At 51.2% G+C, this 20,683-nt stretch overlaps 1 protein-coding gene across 3 annotated transcripts; it reads left to right on the top strand.

Annotated features, from left to right (window-relative positions):
• Nucleotides 1–933: 933 nt before the first annotated feature.
• Nucleotides 934–18,450, top strand: HNF4A (hepatocyte nuclear factor 4 alpha). 3 transcript variants are annotated; one of them, XM_068416215.1, is made up of 10 exons: nt 934–1,054; nt 4,775–4,952; nt 6,827–6,921; nt 9,448–9,554; nt 12,070–12,225; nt 15,542–15,629; nt 16,150–16,305; nt 16,580–16,816; nt 17,499–17,621; nt 18,308–18,450. In XM_068416215.1, the coding sequence occupies exons 1-10, from the start codon at nt 934–936 to the stop codon at nt 18,448–18,450; spliced, it is 1,404 nt and encodes a 467-aa protein (XP_068272316.1). The 3 variants fall into 3 exon arrangements, with proteins under 3 accessions (XP_068272316.1, XP_068272315.1, XP_068272317.1); XM_068416214.1 differs by having other exon boundaries at nt 940–1,054; nt 4,778–4,952; nt 17,499–17,647; nt 18,304–18,450; XM_068416216.1 differs by having other exon boundaries at nt 940–1,054; nt 4,778–4,952.
• The last annotated feature ends 2,233 nt before the right edge of the window (nt 18,451–20,683 follow it).

Below are 20,683 nucleotides of genomic sequence, written 5' to 3' on the forward strand. Positions count from 1 at the left end.
CAGTGGCAGAGAGCTAGCGGCAGCTGCACCCGCAGACGGAAAAATCCCGCTGCAGAGTAAAGCTCTGCTATGTTGTAAAACACCCAATGAACATTTTAAGACGTGTCAGTCAAAACCCAAGGCCGGGGGGTGTCCGGCACAGGGGGCTCCTGCAGCGGGGCAGGAGCAGCCCTGGCGATGCCCAGAGTGCCCATGCCACCCCCTGGCCCCGCTCGCCGTTTGGGCACGGCTGCAGAGTGGGATCTGTTTATAGGGCATCCAGCCCCTGTAAAACCCGGTTTATAGGGAAGTAAAAGGAGTCGTGCGTCGTTATTTTGCATAGCAACGTGTAAATTGCCAGGCAGGCGCTGACCTTCTCTGATGGGGAGGGAGAGAAAAGGAGAAGGGAAGGGAGGGATGGAAGGAGCAAGAGAAGGGAAAAACGGGGGTGAAGGCAACCAACGGTGGAGAGCGGAAGGCAATGACAGAAGTAAAGAGCAACCTTGTTCTCCTGGCAGGGTTTTTTCCAAGTTTTCCAGCACAGGTACAATTAAGACCGACACCAGCAGCCCAACATCAAGGTCAATAGCCCAGGAAGGTGTTCACTCATCGGCAAGCGCCTGCTGCCGTGGTCCTGCCTGCACCCGGGAGCCATGATTAGCAAAGCACCTCGAGATTCAATAATAAACAGTCAACAAGAATCACTGCTGCTCCACCAAAAAAAAAAAAAAAACAGCTTAGCAGCGCTCGGCAGTGGGTGAGATGATTAAAGATTAACCCCCTGCCTCCTGCCTCCACCCCTCTGGGGAGTATAGGCCTTGGGCTCAGCAAATCCTTTCAGAGAAATATTTGAAATAAAAGACAACAGACAGGGGACGCAGCGAAGGCAGAGGGAGGCAGAAGGGCCAATAGCCTCGGACAAGGGAATCGGTACAATCTGGCCCGTGTTTGCTGATGATAATGCGCCTTTCCAAAGCCCTAATAGACATGGAGATGGCAGATTATAGCGCGGCGCTAGACCCAGCGTACACCACTCTGGAGTTCGAGAACATGCAGGTGCTGGCTATGGGCAACGGTAAGTCCCCTCCGTCTTCTCCCCTCTGCTGTGGTGGGATGAGCTGGGGCTGCAGGAGAAGTCCCTGGGGCGGCCACCAAAATGCTCCCAGGGAGGGCTGGGGCATGGCAGGGTGTCAGTAGGGGGCTCCTAGCAGCTCACTGGGGGGTTTCTGCTTCCCCCAGGGAGAAATAGAGGTGGCGGAGCAATGCTGTGCTTGGCGCAGGCGGGATGGTGCCCTGCAGCCCAGATGCCTCTGGGACGGGCACACACCAGGAGCTGGGTGCAATGAGAGGTCTCCACTGGATGTTCAGCCCAGGGACTGGGGCTGGGGCTGAGCACAGGGTGGGTCTCACCACCCCCAGACCCCAACTAAGAGAAAAGACCAGCCAAAAGTTTCTGTGTGGAACGCTGCCGAGACGACCGAGCCCGTGGCTCCAGAGCAGAGAGCCAGTCCCACCCCAGCAGCAGCTGGTGGTAGATTTTCCCAGAGCAGAAAGCCATTTGCGCCTGGCAAGGGTGGAAATGACCATGAAAAACGATTCAAATGCTGCCCGCACAGCTGCCCCCAGGTCACAGCCCTTCCCGTGCAGTGCTGGGGTGCAGGGTGGGACCCCCTTCCCTGGGAGTGTGGCGGGGCCAGGAGGCTCAGCCCCCAGGAAGAGGGACGAGGGGACGTGGCAGGGGGACAAGTGTTCCCGTCCCCTCAGGAGGATGGGATAACACTTAACCCACCAGGATTTGCAATGCTGGCCACCCATTTGGGGACCAAGCAGTCCTGGTGATTAAATGCTCAGAGATAATAGGAGATTCCTCTCCAAGTCACCCCTAAAGTCTCTCTAAATACGAGGTTAATGACTAAACGAAGCACGTGGCAGAAATGACCCCCCAAGCCCTTTCCTGCTGCATCACTGAGGCTGCCGGGGCACCCCTGTCCCGGTTGGGCTGTGTCGGCGGCGTGGGCTCTCCCCTCACACCATGTGCGCGTCTTCCCCGGATCACGGCTCTGCTTTGTCATGGACGTGACACTGCGGTGCCAAAGCAGCTCCCCTGTGCAATAACCCCCTGCCACACCGTGTCTCAGCCCCTTCTCTGCTCCCCAGGCTGGTCCTGCCCACCCAGGGGTCTCAGGGCCAAGAGCAGCCCCCTTTGGCTCTGCCAATGCCTGTCTGGACCCTCCGGGGCAAGCCCAGGTCTTGCTCCCACCATGCCCCTCTCCCATGCAGATGCTCCTGCACAGGGGTCTGTGACTTGCCCCCATGGGACCATGGGCTCCACAGGGCAGAAGGACATGATAATTTTATATGTTGAGATCAGGCGTGATACAAAATACGCCCCAGAGGTGGGTGAGTCAGCTGGGTCAGGCGGCACCAACACCTCTCCTCCTCCTCTGCCCAGCTCCAGCCCAGGGGCACGTCTCATCGAGAGCTGCTTTGGCACTCCAGCAACTGCCTGCGCCTCTGCCCGCAAAACCTCCACCTCCTTGTCTGGCCAAGGACTGCGGGAGAGCTCGGCCCCTGCCACAGCTCCAGCCCAGAGGTGTCTGCTCAGCGGTGACCACATTTTCCACTGTCACAGACTAAATGCATCCCACGTTCAGACAGGCTTGGGGACATCTCGAGGAGCTCCTGTCCTCCTAACACGAGTCCCTACTGCGAGATCTCAAATTTTAAGTGGGATTTCTTCTTCCCTCTATTTACCTTAACTCCAGATCAATCCCATTAAACCCACTTCACTGCAGCAGCCAGAAGCCCACGTCTCTGGCACTACAAAATAAACTTAATTGGAAAATTACCCATTAGGCAATAATTTCATTGTTACTTGGCTATTAGACTAAGATGTTGTAATTTCTTTGATCATGGTGCCAGTTTTTCCTGTTCTATGTCCATCTGATTACAGCATGATACACTCCTAAAAAGGGATTTATCTGGGCTGTGACAGATATAGAGGTAACATAATTATAGGCTGATCGGCTCTTCCTTCCTCTCTGGTCCTGTCTTTACCTGGAACTGGAAATCTAACTTTCCTTCTGGAACGACCTTCATCCAGCCAAGCCCTCGGGATGTGTTTGGAGGAAGGCTGTTTTTGGAGGCAAGTTGCTCGCAGGGATGAGAGAGAGCCAGAGCTGGCTTGGGAGGAGCTGAGGGCTTTGGGAGCAGAGAGAGGCGCTTTGCACGGGCAGTGCTGCCCGCACGGAAGGGCGGCTACGTGATGGGGTGTGCCAGCCAAGGACACAGAGAGGCAGTAAACTGCCTCAGGAAAGAAATATAGGAGGGACACGAGGAATTAGAAAGATAGAAAGCAGGCAGGGAAATGAAAGCTGCTGCCAGAGCCAGGGAAGGAGCTGGTGTGAGATTTCCCCGTGCCAGCTCACTGCCAGGGATCACAGGATCCGCTCCAGGTTACTCGTGCCAAGGGATGGCACAAGGAGGCTGTGCAGCACCGGCTGCATTATCCCTTTCTCTCCAAAATAAATGCTAAAACTGTAGCCCTGTCCCAGGCAGCATTGCCCTCGCCTCCCCTAGAACTCGTGCTCTAGCTGCCAAACGGAGCCCTGCTGGGACCAAGGTTTTTATAGCAGCCAGCCCCTTCTGCTGGGTGCCAAGTGGGAGCAGCTGTGGCCCTCCCGGGGTGAGAGTTAATTGTGTCCCTGCCAAACCCAGAGACCAGGGACCAATAGACTCAGGTATTAAAATCCCATCAGGTTTCTATAGCTTTCAAGATCCTGGGTGTCATTTGCAACCGGGATTTCCACTGAGGCAGGGGAATGCGCCCGCGCTGATACAGGAAAATGTGCATAGGAGGGGACAATTAGATCAACTGAATTCAGGGCTGATCCCTTCAGCCTTGAGGTTTGTTTGGCTTGCTGGAGGGGTTTTAGTGTAGGGCTTGTATGGTTTCGAGCCTTTCAGATGTCCTTTCCTACAGGGGCTGCTGCAATTCCTTGTCCTCCCAAAAGAGCCCTGCAAGTGCCAGCCCCTCCTTGATCTGGACAGACACATCAATCTCAGCTGTGGTGCCACCAGACTGGCAGATACCCAGTGTACAGCCTCCTCCATACTACAGTGTCACCCTTTCTTTCTGGGTTAGCTTGGTCAGTCCTTCCTTGCATGGGTAGTGTTTGCCCATATGAGTTTTCCAGCTGAAAAGGTTTGATTTTGTTATTCACTTAAAGTTGTCTTCTCCTGAGGAACCGCCGCGCAGGCTGGAGCTCCATGCCTGGCAGAGAGGCTCTCCAGCAAAGGGAGCTCGTCACCTCATTTCTCTAATAGCGTCTGCTCAGGACTATCTTGGTCTCTTTCAGTGCTATAACACAAACACCTCTCTAATAAATCAGCTGCTCACCCTGAACTGTAATACCTCAGCTTTAACTCTGCACCAGCTTTTTCTCTGGCCATGCTGCTGCAGCCCAAAGCATCTGCAAATCCCCGAGGAATTTTGGCTCTGCTCTCTGACTCCTGCAAATGCGTTTCCGCTTTGTCTGAAGGCGTCACTGGAGTCGGGCCTTTGGGAAGAGCTGTCTCACCCTGGCACACAGAGAGCTTTTGCACACTCCAAATGCAATGACTTAAGACACTTGGAGCACCCACCGCTCCTTACGCACCTTCGGACCAGCCCCTGCTGCCCACCCTGGCTGCAGCTGCCTGGTTCCCCCAAAAATCAAGTCTCTCACTGGAAACTGAGTTAGGAAATGTTGTCTGTTTGTCTCACCGTCTCCTTCTTCCTGTGTCCTTCTCCAAGCAGACACGTCTCCATCAGAAGCAGCCAACCTCAACACTTCCAATACCATCGGGGTGAGCGCGCTGTGTGCCATCTGTGGGGACCGTGCCACGGGGAAGCATTATGGGGCTTCCAGCTGCGATGGCTGCAAAGGCTTCTTCAGGAGGAGCGTCCGGAAGAACCACATGTACTCCTGCAGGTAAGGACAGAGGGGACAGTCATGTGGCCGAGACAAAACAGTCCTCAGGAGCCGAATGGCAAAGCCCTCAGAACGCAGCATCATGGTCCTTCATCCTCTTCATCCTCCCTGCATCCTCCATCACCCTCCCTGACCTCACCCCCCAGCTGGGAAGGACCAGAGACAGCCCTCACTCTGGGATTGCCCTCCAGTGTTCACTGGGGAAAGACCCTGAGAGGTCTTACCTTGTTCTTTAGGGGCCAAGCACGGGTTCTTTGCAAATGGATGTGGCCAACCGTGGATGTGACCAGCAAGCAAGGTGGTGCCGGGGGGGCAGAAACCTTATTAGAGGGGCTGAGCACCTTGCTACTCTCTGCTCTGAGTGCGGCGTAAACCCCGCACACTCCCTGGGGGCACTTCAATGGCCTCCCAGCCCTTCTCCATCACACGATGGAAATGTGTCTGCCATCTACCTCAAATGCTGTCGCTGCCTGTTAAATGATAAAAGAACATCTAAGGACCCGAGCTGGGCAGCGTAGCGTGCACATCTCTGCGGATGAGACAGGCGCGTTGCTCCTGCAACTCATGCACTGCACCTTGTGTCACTGGTGGTAGCCTCTGGCTCTCCTGTGCCAGCAGTGGCTGTGACCTGCCTGCTCCCTGCTCTGAGCAACTGAAACATAGAGAGTTGCAGAGGAAACTGAGGATTCCTGAGCTCAGACGGTCTAAATCACTCAGGCTTTTTGAGTGAGTTACTCCTGACAGCCTGACAGCCACTTGGAGAGCGTGAACAGCAACGTGACTCTAAAATCTGAGTGACAGAAAGAAGCCCCAGGTCTATGAGTGCACATGAAGCACATATTGCTTGCACCCCAGGGTTATTGAGGCTGGCTGCCCAGGGAGTCCCCTCCCCACAGCTCCAGTGGGAAAAGCCGAGGTGCCCAGTCCTTTGGAGACTAGGGCTTGTATATAAGTGCTACAGAAATGCTTAAAAAGCTGCTTTCAGGCATCCATTTGGGGAAATCTTAGCTGGGGGCTTTAGAAAGTACAGTAGAAACAAGCCTTTTCAAAAGCTACAGAACTGGGCATGGCTGGGAGCCCTTTCCCAGCTCTGTACGCCTTTATCTTTGCAAGCTTGATCAAGCAGCAGTAAATTAGAGCAAATTTGCAAGTGAAATTCATGCTGCAAATGGCTACGAGGTTTGTGCTGCATGCAAGAGCCACACACATGGGACACCAGTGTTTGGCCCGCCATGTGCAATGGATTTGGTGATACAAGTGTGGAGGGAAGGAGCTGGTTGCTTCCCAAGTCCTCTCTGAAGCGCAGGTGGCTGCAGAGTTGTTTGCACTCCAGTGATGCTGTCCAGAGGTCAGAAGCGACCCACCTGGATGCCAAACACAGCCCTGGAGAGATGCAGGGACTTAAACCCACTTCTTAACCCTACCAGCTCCAGAACAACCTTCTACCCTTTTTTTTTTTTTACTTCAGAATAAATGCATTCTTCCTCCCTTCTAACTGGGATCTGACTTACAACAGAAGCTACCAAGGTGGCTCTGACGCTCCTGGCTCACACTTTTAACTTCAATGGGGCTTGTTAGTCCATCACGAGCATCCTGTGTCTAGTGAGTAAGACCGGCAGCCTGAGCTCCTGCATGCAACTGTCAGCTCTAGCCCATCCTTATTGAACACCCAGAGGCAGAGCAGGGGCCTGAGATGGTCAGCGCAAAGAAGAAACCTCAGATTAAAGCAAGAGTGGAAATGGCACAAACCAAGGCTCCTTTCTCAGGGAGAGCCTCTGGGAACCTGCTGTAAGCGTATCTTGGACCTTGGCGCTCTGTCTTGTCCTGCCCTCAGGCTCAGTCTTGCTGCTCCTCACACCCCTCTCTCTTCCCAGGTTTAGCAGGCAGTGCGTGGTAGACAAAGACAAAAGAAACCAGTGCCGATACTGCAGGCTTAAGAAGTGCTTCCGAGCAGGAATGAAGAAGGAAGGTGGGTGACAGTATGGCTTCCCCGTGCTCCCCCCAGCACCAGTTTGAGGAAGCCCTCGCAGCCCAAGACCAGTCCCTGCCATGTGCATGCTTGCCCAGCCAGCTTAACCCCATCTTCCCTTCACAGTGCTCTGCTGCACACAGATCCAGACCCCCATCACAGGGGTGTTTAGGGAGAGTTTTGGCCTCTAGTCATGAGCCCTGCATGTGCTCAACCTGCCCTGCTCCCACCCATGTGAAGTCCTTGCAAGCAGCCTTTGTCCCAACAGTTGAGGGCAAGGCATGGGGGCCCTGCGTGCTCCCAAATCCAATTTCAGGGCCCCTTCTCAGGGCACCTCTCAAAATGCCAGCAGAGACAAGCCCACAAGAGTGCCACAGGGCCATGCTTGTGTCTCAGAACTGCCCATGCTTGTACACACAAATCACACCCGGGGCTCTTCAGCTCACACTCGCTCACACTGACACACACACATCACCTGTGCTCCCACATAGCCAGGGCGTGCGAGCAATTTGGGAATGCTTCCCAACATCAGTGAGAAGCAGAAACTTCAAAGAAGGCCTGGAAATTTGGAAACACTTTGGGAAAACTGCTGTAAGTGCTGTTGCCCCAGAGACACCATGATATCCACAGCTGGTCAGGTGAGTCCAGCAAAGATCCAGCTGTCATCTTGCCCCTTTTTTTCCCTAATGTGCATACAGGTGCTTGCTGACTCTCTGCAGAGAGCTTAGTTTTATCTGATACATCAGCCACAGCAGAAAGTACCCAGAGCAAGGTGGAGTCTTTTGTCTGGTTAACTCCATATGAAATGAGTAAAGATATCCACCCCCCTGCATGGCCCAGGCTGACCCCACCACTTCCCTGCCTCTCTGTCTCTGCAGCCCTTCCAGGTCCCCATGACTCAGACATGACAGGACAGTATTCACTCTTGTTTAGCCCTACTTGGTTCTCAGGAGCACTCACAGCGGCAAGGAAACCTGGGGCTGCTGTGGCCCCACTGGTGGCCCGGTGGTGGCCCTACTGTTGAACCTTGTTGGTGGCCCTGATGGTGGCCGCACAGGTGGCCCTGTTGGTGGAGGGAAAAACTGCCAGAAGCAGCCCAGAGGAGCTGCCTGGCACCTCGCAGAGCTCACCCCATTGATGTCTGCAAAGGGACAACCAGGAGGCATTTGGCCCTGTTGTTCCATGCAGAGAAATTAAACCCTGTCCTCCCCTCCAGTTCACCCCACCTCAAAGAGAAACTTAAGAGAAAAGGGGTCCTTGAGGACAACAGAAGTACCAGTCATACCTGGGCAGCTTCCCCAGGAATACTGGCCTGTGGGACCACCTCTGAGCAGGAACATTTCTTCCCTGTTAAAGGGGACGAGGTATTGCAAGGAACTTGGCTTGACTTTTCCTGAAGAACATCGGAATCCTCCTCTCCCCACAGCGCCCGCTCATCCCATGCCCAGAGCTTTGCTGCTGTCTGTTAATATTCAATAGAAGTTACATTAGGTGCATGACCAGCTAATACTGAGCAAACATTTGGAAAACATCATGGCGTGACTGAACTCGGGGGCCTGCTACTGATAACAAGCGGCATAACCTTGAGAGCTCCTATTTACAGCCGCTGACTGCAGGGCTTTTCTTCTGGCCCAGCCTCATTATTGCTTTTTATCAGGTGGATTTATACATTGAGAACGTATCAATCCAGAGAGCCACCAGCCTAAGGCAGGGACTGTTTTGTTTCCCCTGCAATCCATCAATACCTTATTTGAGCAGATGGCTTTGACTGGCATGGCTGTGGTGAGTTACGGCCAGCCCGCAGCCTCGTGGCAGGCAGAGAGGCAAATCCTCCCCCTCAGCACTACTGTTTCTGCTCTGGCTGCTGCCACCTCTAGGCTCAGAGCTCAGGTCCTTCTCAAGACTAGACCAAGCAGGGAGGCACGTTGGGGTCAAACCCGTCCTAGGACTCTCTTTACAACAAGGTATGAGCACGCTCTGTTGCTCTGGATAGGTAAGCAGGAGCTGTTCTGCACTTCCTTCCTTATTGTAGCTTAGATAGAAGTTTTCCAAACTGCACCTACCCAGTGTAAGAACTTCCCAAATGGAGCTCACAGAGCCATGTGGACAGACAAAGCAGACATGCAGGTACTCGACTCCTCCATTTCACACATAAGCTTTGGGCTGTGTGCATGAGCATGGCCACCGTTTCAGACCTCATATCTTGACATCAAAAAACTTAAGAGCCAGATCCTTTGAAAGGAAACTTTCCCATGGAACTGTACAGGCTTTGAACCAGGTGCCTGGGCTCTGAAACAACCCCCTCCCAGGAAAGCCTAACAAAGCGAATGTGAAAACAGAACTAGCAGATGTAGTCAGCTCTCGCAGGCATCCCATCACAAACCGGACACAGCTGCACCTCTGCCCTGCCAGGCAGGGAAGCTGGGAAACTGCAGCTAAAGGAAGGGGAACGCCAAAAGTGTGTGCTAGCTTTCAGTGCGCATTGCCACGAACGACCTGCAGCTCAGCCAAAATGCTCTCTTGCAGCTGTACAAAACGAACGGGATCGAATCAGCACCCGGAGATCAAGTTATGAAGACAGCAGCTTGCCCTCCATCAACATCTTACTGCAGGCAGAAGTCCTGGCACAACAGGTACCTCTTCTTTCTTCTTTGGCAAATATAAAAGCATCATGGACTATCTGGCCAGGAGAGCCAGTTGAGTATTTAATAGCTTAGTCTTCAAATTACCACCTCTTTTCTAAGTAACTTATCTGCCAACTCAACACTTGTTTTTCAAAGGCATTTGTTACCTGACACCATCCCTTTAATGCTCCTTGGTCCAGAACTCAGTTGTAATAATATGCAATAATCTGTTCTGCTTTGATGGGACACATGGAGGCTGGAGAGCCTGCTGGAAGAAAATAGGGTAGAATCACCAAAATCCAAGGAGTTGTGGCTGCCTAAGCCAGCTGAGGAGCTGGCCTCACGCAAGCAGCCTCCCTTCTCCATTGGCTGTCAGGAACTTCAGGTTCTGGCTTCCTGCGCAGTTTCACAAGGAATCAGTTTCATGGTTGTTTTATGCAGATATTCTGTCCAATGTTTGCTTAAATTCCCCATTTCCACAAGCATACTGCCAGAATTTATTTCCTAGAGTGTTCACCTGAAAAGATGACTCTGATTTAAGCATCTGGATATTGCAAATGGTGTGCATCAGATCGGCACTGTCTGTGAGGACACAGGACAGGACAGGAGCGCACAGGCTGCGGGAAGGGTTTGTCTGCGAGAAAAAGTGATGAGGATGGGGCTGTGCTGGAGGCAAGAGCTGCCACTCTGCGTGGGAGCTGGGGAGAGCAGCACTCCTTGTCCCGGGAAAAACGAAGAGGGATTTGAGTTGGCAGTCCATGTTTTTCCTTGCTTCAAGGGTCACATTACCCTGAAGACTGTCCGGGGAGATGCTCCAGGACAGGATGTGCCATGCTCTGGGCTCCAGGCTAGGGCTCAGGCTGTAAGGTTCACTTCCCTGAGGAGGGGATATGCCAGAAGGGCTACGGGCCAATCCTGTACACAGGAAGCATATCCAATCTCATCCCACCTCTCACCTTGTCCTACACAGGCCCTAATATATTTATATACCCTATAAAAATAATACTGGTGATGCTCCCAGAGGAGTGAGATAATGGGGTCTCAAGTCACCAGATCTACAAGGGAAGGACATTTCTGTGACTCTGAGTCCTGCACTGGCATCATCTGTAAGTCTTGAGTAGGGTCTGCTGATAAAAACTACAACCACCGACAAATCCAGGGGAGCTCCTGCTCTCCCACAGAGCACAGAGAGACTCATTAAACAAGGCAGGCTCCAGCACGGTAATTGGTAACTTTTATGTGCCTAGCTAATTAGAACAAGATACTGCTGAGGAGCTGCTTTCTCCAAGATCTCGGGTCACTCACTCAGAGGTCTTTATTTATTTGCTAAGCCTTCCGGGCTCTCTGATTAGGGTAATACATGGTGAGATTTTTACAATCTTATTTATTCAATAATAGCTCGAGAGCTGGAAAGCTTCCAGGCAATGCAACCTGGAAAAAAAAAATGCAGGTGGCATTTGAACTGCATTTCCTTGGGGAGGCTGGTGGGGTCCAAGCTGAAAATGCTGGCAGGAAGATCTGATGATGTACAAGAGCAGAGAGGGCAGGTGGAGGGCAGTGATGGGGTTGAGTTAATTGCTTACAGAAGCATGAGGATAAAGTAGTGACTAAGGGCAAATTTTTAGATGAGCTGGGTGAGCAGCTATGCGTGAGAACTGGGCAGGAAGCTGGGTGCCTGGTTTGGAGATGTTCTTTCCAGCTCTGTGTGATGGTACCTGCAGAGTTGTCAGGCTTGTCCTTCGCAAATGAAAAGGCCCCATTTGCCTTTGCAATCACAAATAATTCCCCATGCAAAAAAAAATCGACCTGTGTTGTGGGCATGTTTGCACATGCAGTTCTGCCAAAAGGGCACAAATGCTGGGGGAGGTGGCAGATTGTTGTCTTTGAAGTCTGTCTTTAGAATTTCAAAGTGGGTAATGTCAAATACTAATGACCTGGTGCTCACAGAAAGTAACATCAGACCTGGAAAGCTACCTTCAGCAGAGACTTCTTGTGCTCATGCTGACTCAGACAGGAGGAGAAGTAAAGCCTGCGTGTCCCCTGTCAAAAGCAGACAAGCAGGTCTGGCCAACACTGGCTCTGGAGCAGGGTGGAAGGGGAAGCAATCCTCTGCCCTTTGGTGGGACCAAGTAGCTTGTGCAGCAGCACTGGGTGGATGTGTCCTTACTACTGGTGAGGCTGACTGCTACACGGGCCCCTCTGTTCAATCTTGGATCTTGGCTCGGTGGGAGGAAGATCTTGGCTTTAGAAACACTTCTGTGCTTTCCAATCTATTCAAGGCATGACATTTTACCAAGATGATACACAGCCTCAGCTCTGAAGCATTTCACGTTCACAGATCCCCAAGTCAATCTCAATTTAAATGAGTTGTGCTGGGCCTCATATTCTGGGAGCTGGGTGTGCCACAGAAAAAAGTAATCATTGAAGCTGGAGTCTTCATCAGCACAACCCATGGGCTGGGGATTGTCCTGTCTATGTTTCCTCTGTGGCACTGAAAGCTGAAGGATCTCTTCTCTCCTTCCAGATATCATCCCCGGTTTCTGTAATCAACGGAGACATCCGAGGGAAGACGATTGCCAACATCTCTGACGTGTGCGAGTCCATGAAGCAGCAGCTGCTGGTGCTGGTGGAGTGGGCCAAGTACATCCCTGCCTTCTGCGAGCTGCCCCTGGATGACCAGGCAAGTCCCCCCATCCACCCCACCTCGCTCTGCCCTGGCAGCGGGGAGCCGAAGGAGAGCCAGGCAGCTGAGACCTTCAAAGAAAATATGCATTGTTCACCCTGTTATCCCGACTGCTGCAGCTGATTGGGAGCGGCATCCATACAATGCCAGCGCAGGCCATTTGCGTGTGCAGCTAATCAGGCGATGAGCACAGGCATGATAACACTGAGCTCAAATTAGGTACATAATCAGGTGCGCATTTTGCATGGGTCTATCAGTCAATTATTTATTAATTATAGTTTGCGCAGCACTTTGAAAACCTGAAGTGCTCTACAAATGCTTAGGGCAATCAGACTTAGTAGGACAGATTTCTAGCCTAAGGTCTGCTCAAGACTTAAATCAAATCTGCCTGTCTATCTTTCTTTCTGCTGCTTGCCTGGGGACATGTTTGTATCCATTCTCCTAGTGGGGAATTATTGAAACTGAACAGTAGTTTGCTCCCAAGGCAATAAGAAAATCTCTCTTCAGGGTGAAAAACCAGGCATATATTTGCATTTAACACAAATTACTAAAATGACATTTGCTGATTCCCTAACCAAGATAAGCACAGTGGGTTGGATATCCTCTATAAACCTGCACTGCAGGATCTCAGGCAGCCTCAAAGAGATACAAGATGTGTCCCATGTAGGTCTAAATTTCAGAGGTCTGCAGCAGATGTTGCAGGACATGATGCGTGCCTAGCCCTGAACAGCACGTGTGGATGGTGGGGGGGCTCCGGAGGGAAGGGAGAGCACTTCTGGCAGGGTATAGCACTTCTGGCAGTGGCCAGCACAGGTTTCAGCACAGGCAGGAAGGTATTTCCAATCTGCCCAGTGTACAGTCACAAAACCAGCATGTGTTCTCTTCAGCTAGAGTCAGTCTCCAGCCCTATTGACCTAGAGGCAATTTTTATATCATGAAGAAAAAGGATATCCAGAAAGTGAGAGTGTCCAGCTGATCAAAACCCCCTAAACTCTAAATCTGAGCTCTTCAGTAATCACCAGCAGCACAGAGCCACAGGGAATTCAGTGCTGTCAACACAGGAGCACATTTCCCCCTTTTCTATTGTGTGCAAGTGCTAAATTGTTTAAAATGGTAAGAAATCTGTTAAACTCCTAAGGCAAATGCAACTCAAAAATTACGAAAACTGAAATGGACTCCAATGGTAAATGGCATTTACACAGCAAACAGGCTGCAGCCCAGCGCAGGCTTGGGGCAGCTCTGCACAACCCATTGCGTCCCTGTTCCATTTGGAACAGAGGCAGTAAACCTGGTTAATAACTGCAAACTGCAGCAATTTCCACGTGAGCTCATTTTACAATAGCGGGGCTGCAAAATTTCTCAAAGAAGAAAACAAAGCCTAAAGATGACCTTGCCTGAACCCTGCCTTCCCACAGGGGAGAGGCTAATCTCAGCATGCTCCACAGGCTCATCTCGACTGAAACAGGTCTTCTGCTAGGACCAGCCATCCCCCACCACGAGCAGTTCCCAATCTGTCACAAAAGGCTTGAGAGGAAAGACTGTGCTGCATTAAAACTAATCAATTAAGGGCATCGATGCTTTCGCAGGATGGTGTGAGAACAGAGACAGCAGATACTCAGAGCAGTGCAGGAGGAAGGACAGAAATGCCAGGGAGCAGGAATGAACAAAACTACATGCAAGCCAGCTTCCCAAGGGGCATGAGAACCAGTCAAGACATGTCCAGTGGGAACATTTAATGTTGGGAAATGCTGTTACATTGCCATTAAAATGTTGCCTGAGAACGAATCATCTCTGCCAACATTTTTACAGGAAAGGTCATACCTAACCCCTCATTCTTCCTCCGCACCAAAATGTCAAAGTACTGGGTTTGGTGGGGCAAAGCCACTTCATTTCAAAGTTAAAGTTCTACTTTGTTGTGTTACAACTTTTATATTTATCCTAGTTCACAGTGGAAAGATATATCTCAGGCTGATCACTGCAAGAACAAATATCGAATGAGATGGATTTGTCGTGTTGAAGTAATTTACTTTAACCCTGCTCAAACAAGCAAATTTTATGGAAACAAAAATGGTGTTTCCAAACTGAGATTTCTTGAATTTGCATTAGGCAGGAAATTTCTACATGAGGGCTCTGCTCCCCCTTGGGACTCGCAGTTTTTCCATCCTCCTCAAAGCTTCATCAGATAGGAAAGATCAGTTTTGTGCAGCTCTGGTAATTACAAGCAGCTCGGCTAAGATATCCACCCCTGTTTGGATAGCGATAGAGAGGGGCTAGATCTCGGCATATAGATAAAGGCTCTGCAGCATCATGTGCATGTAGACTTTTTGCAAGGACCTTCACTCTGTTTATTTTGCATAACTCTTTTTCATCCTCTGCAAAAAAAAAATATCTCTCTCAGTCATCAGCATCTTTTCCAACAAGAGCGCTCTTCTATGTGTGACACATTCTCCTGGCATTTCTGGTAGGGTAGGACTCCTCTTGGCTTTGCCAGATGCTGAGGGATAACACACTGGAAAAGGGGACCATTCCCATCAGGACACGCTTTTCAGAATCTCTCCATTAATGTTTAATGGTTGTTTTCTCCAGCAGAGGCTCCTGGCTGGACATTAAGAAGCCTCTGTCAGGCTGTCCAATCGTTAACTTCTGTTTCTGCCGAAATCTCTGAAATTTTTAACTGAAGGAGGGCAAAAGATTCAGAACATTCTCAGGAGCCACTGGAGGGTGTAAAATGAAACACTTCAATCATTAACGTCAGGGCAGAAAAACATCCCTTTGGCTTCCCTGGCCCAAGTGCCCCTCGCTGCGGAGGGACCCGCACCAGGTGACCCCACCAGCCGGGCGGACGTACGTCCCCATTAGCGTGAGTTCCGTGGGAGGTGGGCATGGCCCAGAGGGACAGCAACTGTCCACAGCAGTGACTTGTACTTCTCCCCACATCCCAGGCCAGAGCACGGTCCCTGGTTCTGCGCTTGGTAGGAGTTGCCCTGTCTGCAAAAGGCCCACGGTGACCATGTCCCACTGCTGGTGTGAGGTCCTGGGACAGTCTAGCATGGTCTCGCTCGTGACATGTGCCATGAATATGGGATGTTTTGGGTGCTGTCTATTATCTACTCATTCTGCTGGATTTATAGCCATTTATGCACAGGAGTAAACCATTTTTTGACCTTTTTCTCTCACTGTGACTGGAGAGGGGCTCTCACTCCTCATCCTTGAGTGCAGTACAGGAGTGCTGGGCTTTCTCTCTTGCTTCTGTGAAATCACAGCCTTGTCTCTGTCTCTGCATCACCCAAATAATTTTTCCCTGCCCTTGCAGGTAGCACTGCTGCGAGCACACGCAGGGGAACATCTGTTACTGGGAGCTGCCAAGAGGTCCATGGTGTTCAAGGATGTCTTGCTGCTAGGTAAGGAGTGCACTTCTGCTCCCGGCCCATCTGCTTCTGCGAAGCTTCCCTGCTGGGGTGAAGGAGAGGGTGGTTCAGTGTTTGCAGGCATCCTTTTTGCAGGGTGGTGGCTTGATCTCTTCTGTATTTCAGCGAGCCTAGCACAACCTTTGGGTGCAGCTAGGCCTGGCTGACATTCACATCAAGGCAACAACATGTGGCAAAGTTGGAGGGCTGTGAGCATTCACATTGACCCCTCAGGTTTGTGTAAGCAGGCTGTGGTGTGATTGAGAAAAAGGCTCTTGCTCCTTGGTCTGCTTTTCCTTGCTTGAGTGACTCCTGAGTAAGCAGAGGTTGCTTTGGCAACACAGATCATCATTTTTGGCAGCCTGAGCCAGGGAAGGGGCAGAAGGAGGAACTTCTTAAGTCCTTCACCCTCAAAATTATCTCAGCATTGGTTACCTGGGTTTTGAACTCCTTGTCACCCTTGATAAGTCTTGGGCAATGACAAGGCGATGGTTTCTGTGCCGCTTGTCCATAGGAAACGACCACATCATCCCACGCAACTGCCCCGAACTGGTAGAGGTGAACCGCGTGGCCATCCGCATCCTGGACGAACTGGTCCTCCCCTTCCAGGAACTGCAGATAGACGATAATGAATATGCCTGCTTGAAAGCCATCATCTTCTTCGACCCAGGTATGCTCCAGCTTGGTGAGGGTTACCATCAGTCTGGGTTATGCTGACTAATACTGGTCCTGAGTTGTGGAAATGCTGCCTAGTCTCCTCCCTGGGCCAAACTGTTCCTAGAGGGAGGGGAGAAGACAGCCTGAATAAAGAAAAAACGTCCATTACAGCAGACAACAGAGAATCAGAGACAGCTCACCTCAGCCCGCGCCCAGACTTCACGCTATTACTGAAGGGCAATTCCTAGGGAAGCAGCCCGGATAGTTTGCTCTGTGGGTTGTTTCAGATGCCAAAGGACTGAGTGACCCCTCCAAGATCAAGCGGATGCGGTACCAGGTACAGGTCAGCCTGGAGGACTACATCAATGACCGGCAATACGACTCACGGGGCCGCTTTGGGGAGCTGCTGCTGCTGCTGCCTGTGCTGCAGAGCATCACCTGGCAGATGATAGAACAGATCCAGTTTGTCAAGCTCTTTGGCATGGCTAAGATCGACAACCTGCTCCAGGAGATGCTGCTGGGAGGTGAGTACTTGAGGGTCCTACAAGAGATCTCTCAGTGTTCCCTGATCACCATCCCTTTGAGAACCTCCATAACCATCGTTCCCTACCCAAAAAAGGGGGAGACAGCCTGTATGCAGGTTAGCCATTGACTCACACAAAATCATCTCCGCCTGTCACTGGCAATGATAACAAAGGGTCCTCCATTTCTATTCACCTAAAGAGATGCATTAGCTGTGCATCTATGTACAGAGAGGCATTCCCAGCTCTCTGCACGTAGACAAGCTTTGCCACACAATCCCCAAAATCCTACCAGCCAGCTGTTTCACTAATCCTCCTCTGTCTCAGAAGAGAGTCATCAAAACACAAGGGCCTGAAAGGTCAGGTTGAAAGAGCGTCCCAGATTTTCTACTGGGAGCATCCAATAGGACAAAAGAAAATGAGAAGCTGACACTGTGCTATTCTTTACACGGAGATGTGACTCAGGAGGAAAGGAGCTTAATCCTGTATGAGAGGAAATGCAGGCAGCAGGCAGGGTTTAGTGAGCCCAAGGCATCCATGAAGGAAGATGGTAAGGCTGTGCTCCAATCACATATGCACAAGCTGATCATGCACAAAGCCTTGGACATTTTGGTGCAGTGGGTCTGCCCATCTGAACTGTCACCTTCTGTCATTGTGGCAACTAATGTCATATGCACATTTTTAGGCTCATCAAGTGAAACGCCGCACGCTCACCACCCCCTGCACCCTCATCTGATCCAGGAGAACCTGGGAACAAACGTCATTGTGGCCAACACAATGCCTCCCCAGATGCACAATGGGCAGATGTGTGAGTATCCCCAGAGAGACGGAGAGCTCCCAGAAGAAACCAAGAGCTTTCCAGCATGCCTCTGGAGGTAGTTTCTACCTTGCAAGGAAATTTCCATGCAAGACAGAGTCTGATAATGATCGTGTGAGAAATTCCTATGCAGAAAGGAGGGAAAGACAAACAGAGAGGTGGGTTAGATTAGATTAGGCTAGACTAACTGATTCAATAAGATGTTCCCTGGCAGAATGTAACTTTTACACAGCCCTTAAATTGAGGGATGAATGATCCCATCCAGTGCCTACAGAAATCAGTGGATAGGCTCCCATTCCCTTGAACGGTTCAGACACACCTCACTTTGCCACCTGCAAAAACACAGGAGAATCTAGTCCACCATGCAGGGCCACCACATGGGGCCATCACTTGGGAATTTGGGCTGAGACAAAATCAGCTGACAAAAAAAGTGGCCAGTACAGGTCAAAATGCCAGTAGCTCCTCTCATTTGATGTTCATTATTGTGGCTCTGCCAGGGCATCTAACCATGCCTGTGTGTCCAGGCTGCCTTGCAGCAAACACACAAGCCATTAGGACCTGTGGTTTTGCCACAGAGCCTCTGCCTTGCTTACACCTGAACCTCACGCGACTGAGGACAGATCCCAGTGCTGCCAGGTCCACGAAGCCTTCTTCTAATTTTCTTTCTCTCTCTGTAGCTACTCCAGAAACTCCACAGCCATCTCCACCTGCGGGCTCAGGACCAGAGCAATACAAGCTGCTGCCCGGAGCCATTGCAACTGTGGCAAAACAGCCCACCTCCATCCCGCAACCCGCCATCACGAAACAGGAGGTCATCTAGCAATCTGCAGACCAGCTGGCCTCATTTAGAAGACCGTGTGGGAGAAAAGCCCGAACTGACTCTGTCACTGTGAAAAGAGAAGCCATCCAGAGGTCCTTGGGCACAAACACACGGACTTGCTTATTGGACTAGTCCACCACCACCAAAAGCTGTCTTCCTGCAGCTATGGACAGCATGTGCCATGGGCAGCCCCGAGTCCCAGAACTAAGGCTGAAGCCTTACTGAAACCCTCAGTCCTTGTAAGAAGGACCAGACCTCTGCCTCCCTTTGTGGGGAGGTTGCGGTGACTGGCTGGGGACAGTGCAGCTGGCTGTTCCCCCATTGCCACCTCTCAGCATTGGTTCAGCACACATCAGACCCTGCAAACAAACAATTCTCTGTGCTGTGAGAGTGGAGGGCTTCCCTCCCGCAGCCATGCCAGCTCCCCAGACAGTCCCCAGTCCAGCAAAACTTGATGGAGATGGAAGCTCCCTCAGGAGCATCACAGCAGGTGAAGCACATGGGTTTTGCCCAAGCAGCACTGGCAGAACCGCTCCTCAGCCTTGGCTAGTCCCAGGTCTTTGCACGGTGTCACCCTCCAGCAAACTAACCTCCCCAGCCACATCTAACAAATCTTTTTAGCTGACACTGGGGCCACCAGGATTCTCCACTATTTGGATCCTTCTGCCTTTTGAGGAGTTTTGCTATTTCCATGCCATGATTGCCCTCCCACCGCACGGCTCAGAGAGGCAACCACTGCCAAATCCTTCCCTTACACCGCTACTGCCTCCTCGCTACCTGGACTGGGAAGTTGGGGGAACATGGGATTCAGGACATTTCAGCTAATGGGTTGGGGTCACTCCTGCACAGGCTGGCTGTGAGCAGCACTGCCCAAAATATCACCAGCCCCACTACTGCTTCTCAGCGGTCAGAAGACCACTGGATGCCTATTTGGAAGGAAGCAGGGGGAGAAGGACATACAAAGAGGAGAGACCTGCGAGGGCGAGTAGAGCCCAAGCCTCACAGGTTGGACCAAGGTCTTGGGCTGCCCAAGGCGGGCAGCGCCGTGACCCAGGATCTCAGCTTTAATGCTCAGATATGCCATACCATCTACTTGTCCAGTCCAGTGCCACTCCCTCATCTTAGCATGAGTGGCTGATAACAGATTTATAGATCTTCATAATACAATGAGAATTCATTACGGCTCCTTCAGACCTCAGAGGGTTTGAGGGCAGCAACCTCAAAACCACAATGCAGAAAAGAACAACAGAAGTCAAGGAAAGACCTTGTCTCGCCCAAGCCTCTTGGGTCTGCCCCAGCCTTGGGTCTGCACTCACCTGCCCTGCTCCCTCCCTGCCACAGTCCCCGTTTCTCTGTGCCTGCCTGTGCCGAAACCCCACAGATCTGACCTTTGGTTTACAGCTGAAACCAGGAAAGGAGCCCTCCCACGCCCAGCACTTGCCTCTCCCGCTGCCGGCGGGGCTGGAGCTCACAGAGCCCTGCACGACTTCAGGCCTGAGTCATTTTTGGCAGCACAAGGCAACAGCAGCTCTAACTAACCATAGACTACATGCGGTGCTGGCCTCTCGGGAAGATGAAGCTGGTGGAACCACGGCTGCCGAGAGGTCCCTGGCGGGGATGAGTCTGAGCCAGCCCAGCCAGAGGAGCTGCAGGCCTGTCCCTTCATTTCCAATGCAAAAATGAAACACCTCACCTTGCGCTGACCGTGTCAGAAGTATTGTATCGTCTCTCAATGCTGGTGGCATCGTACCGAGTAATTTATTGCAATGATGAATCCAATCATTTTCTCTAAATTATTTTGTAAATCACATTGATTATTTATAATTGGGAGATTAAATGCAAAAACCCCCATAATAACCAGGCTGTCTTTTCCAACTGCAGCAACCTTTTTTCCTGTATGTAGAGATACTTTGTGGGGAATCCTTTTTGGTCCATTTGCACCAAGCATTCCTCGATACTGTACATTAACTTTTGCTGGTTACTGCCTTCCAATGGAAACAGAGGAATATTTCTTCACTAGAGTTTGTATTCATTAAAAAAAAAAAAAAGAAATAAATGCAAAAATATTTTCTAACTTTTCCCATACAGACGGATTTCTTTCTTCTGGGAGGATTTATTTTGAATCAAGGGGCTCACCTCCTTGTTGGTCTGAGCACAAAGCATATGTGTATTGAGGAAAAATCCCAAACAAGTGTTTGATGCTGTCACCAGCTGTCACTATTTCCTGGCAAGC

This window comes from Nyctibius grandis, chromosome 19 (assembly GCF_013368605.1).
Source record: "Nyctibius grandis isolate bNycGra1 chromosome 19, bNycGra1.pri, whole genome shotgun sequence".
In the NCBI taxonomy this organism is placed as follows: domain Eukaryota; kingdom Metazoa; phylum Chordata; class Aves; order Nyctibiiformes; family Nyctibiidae; genus Nyctibius; species Nyctibius grandis.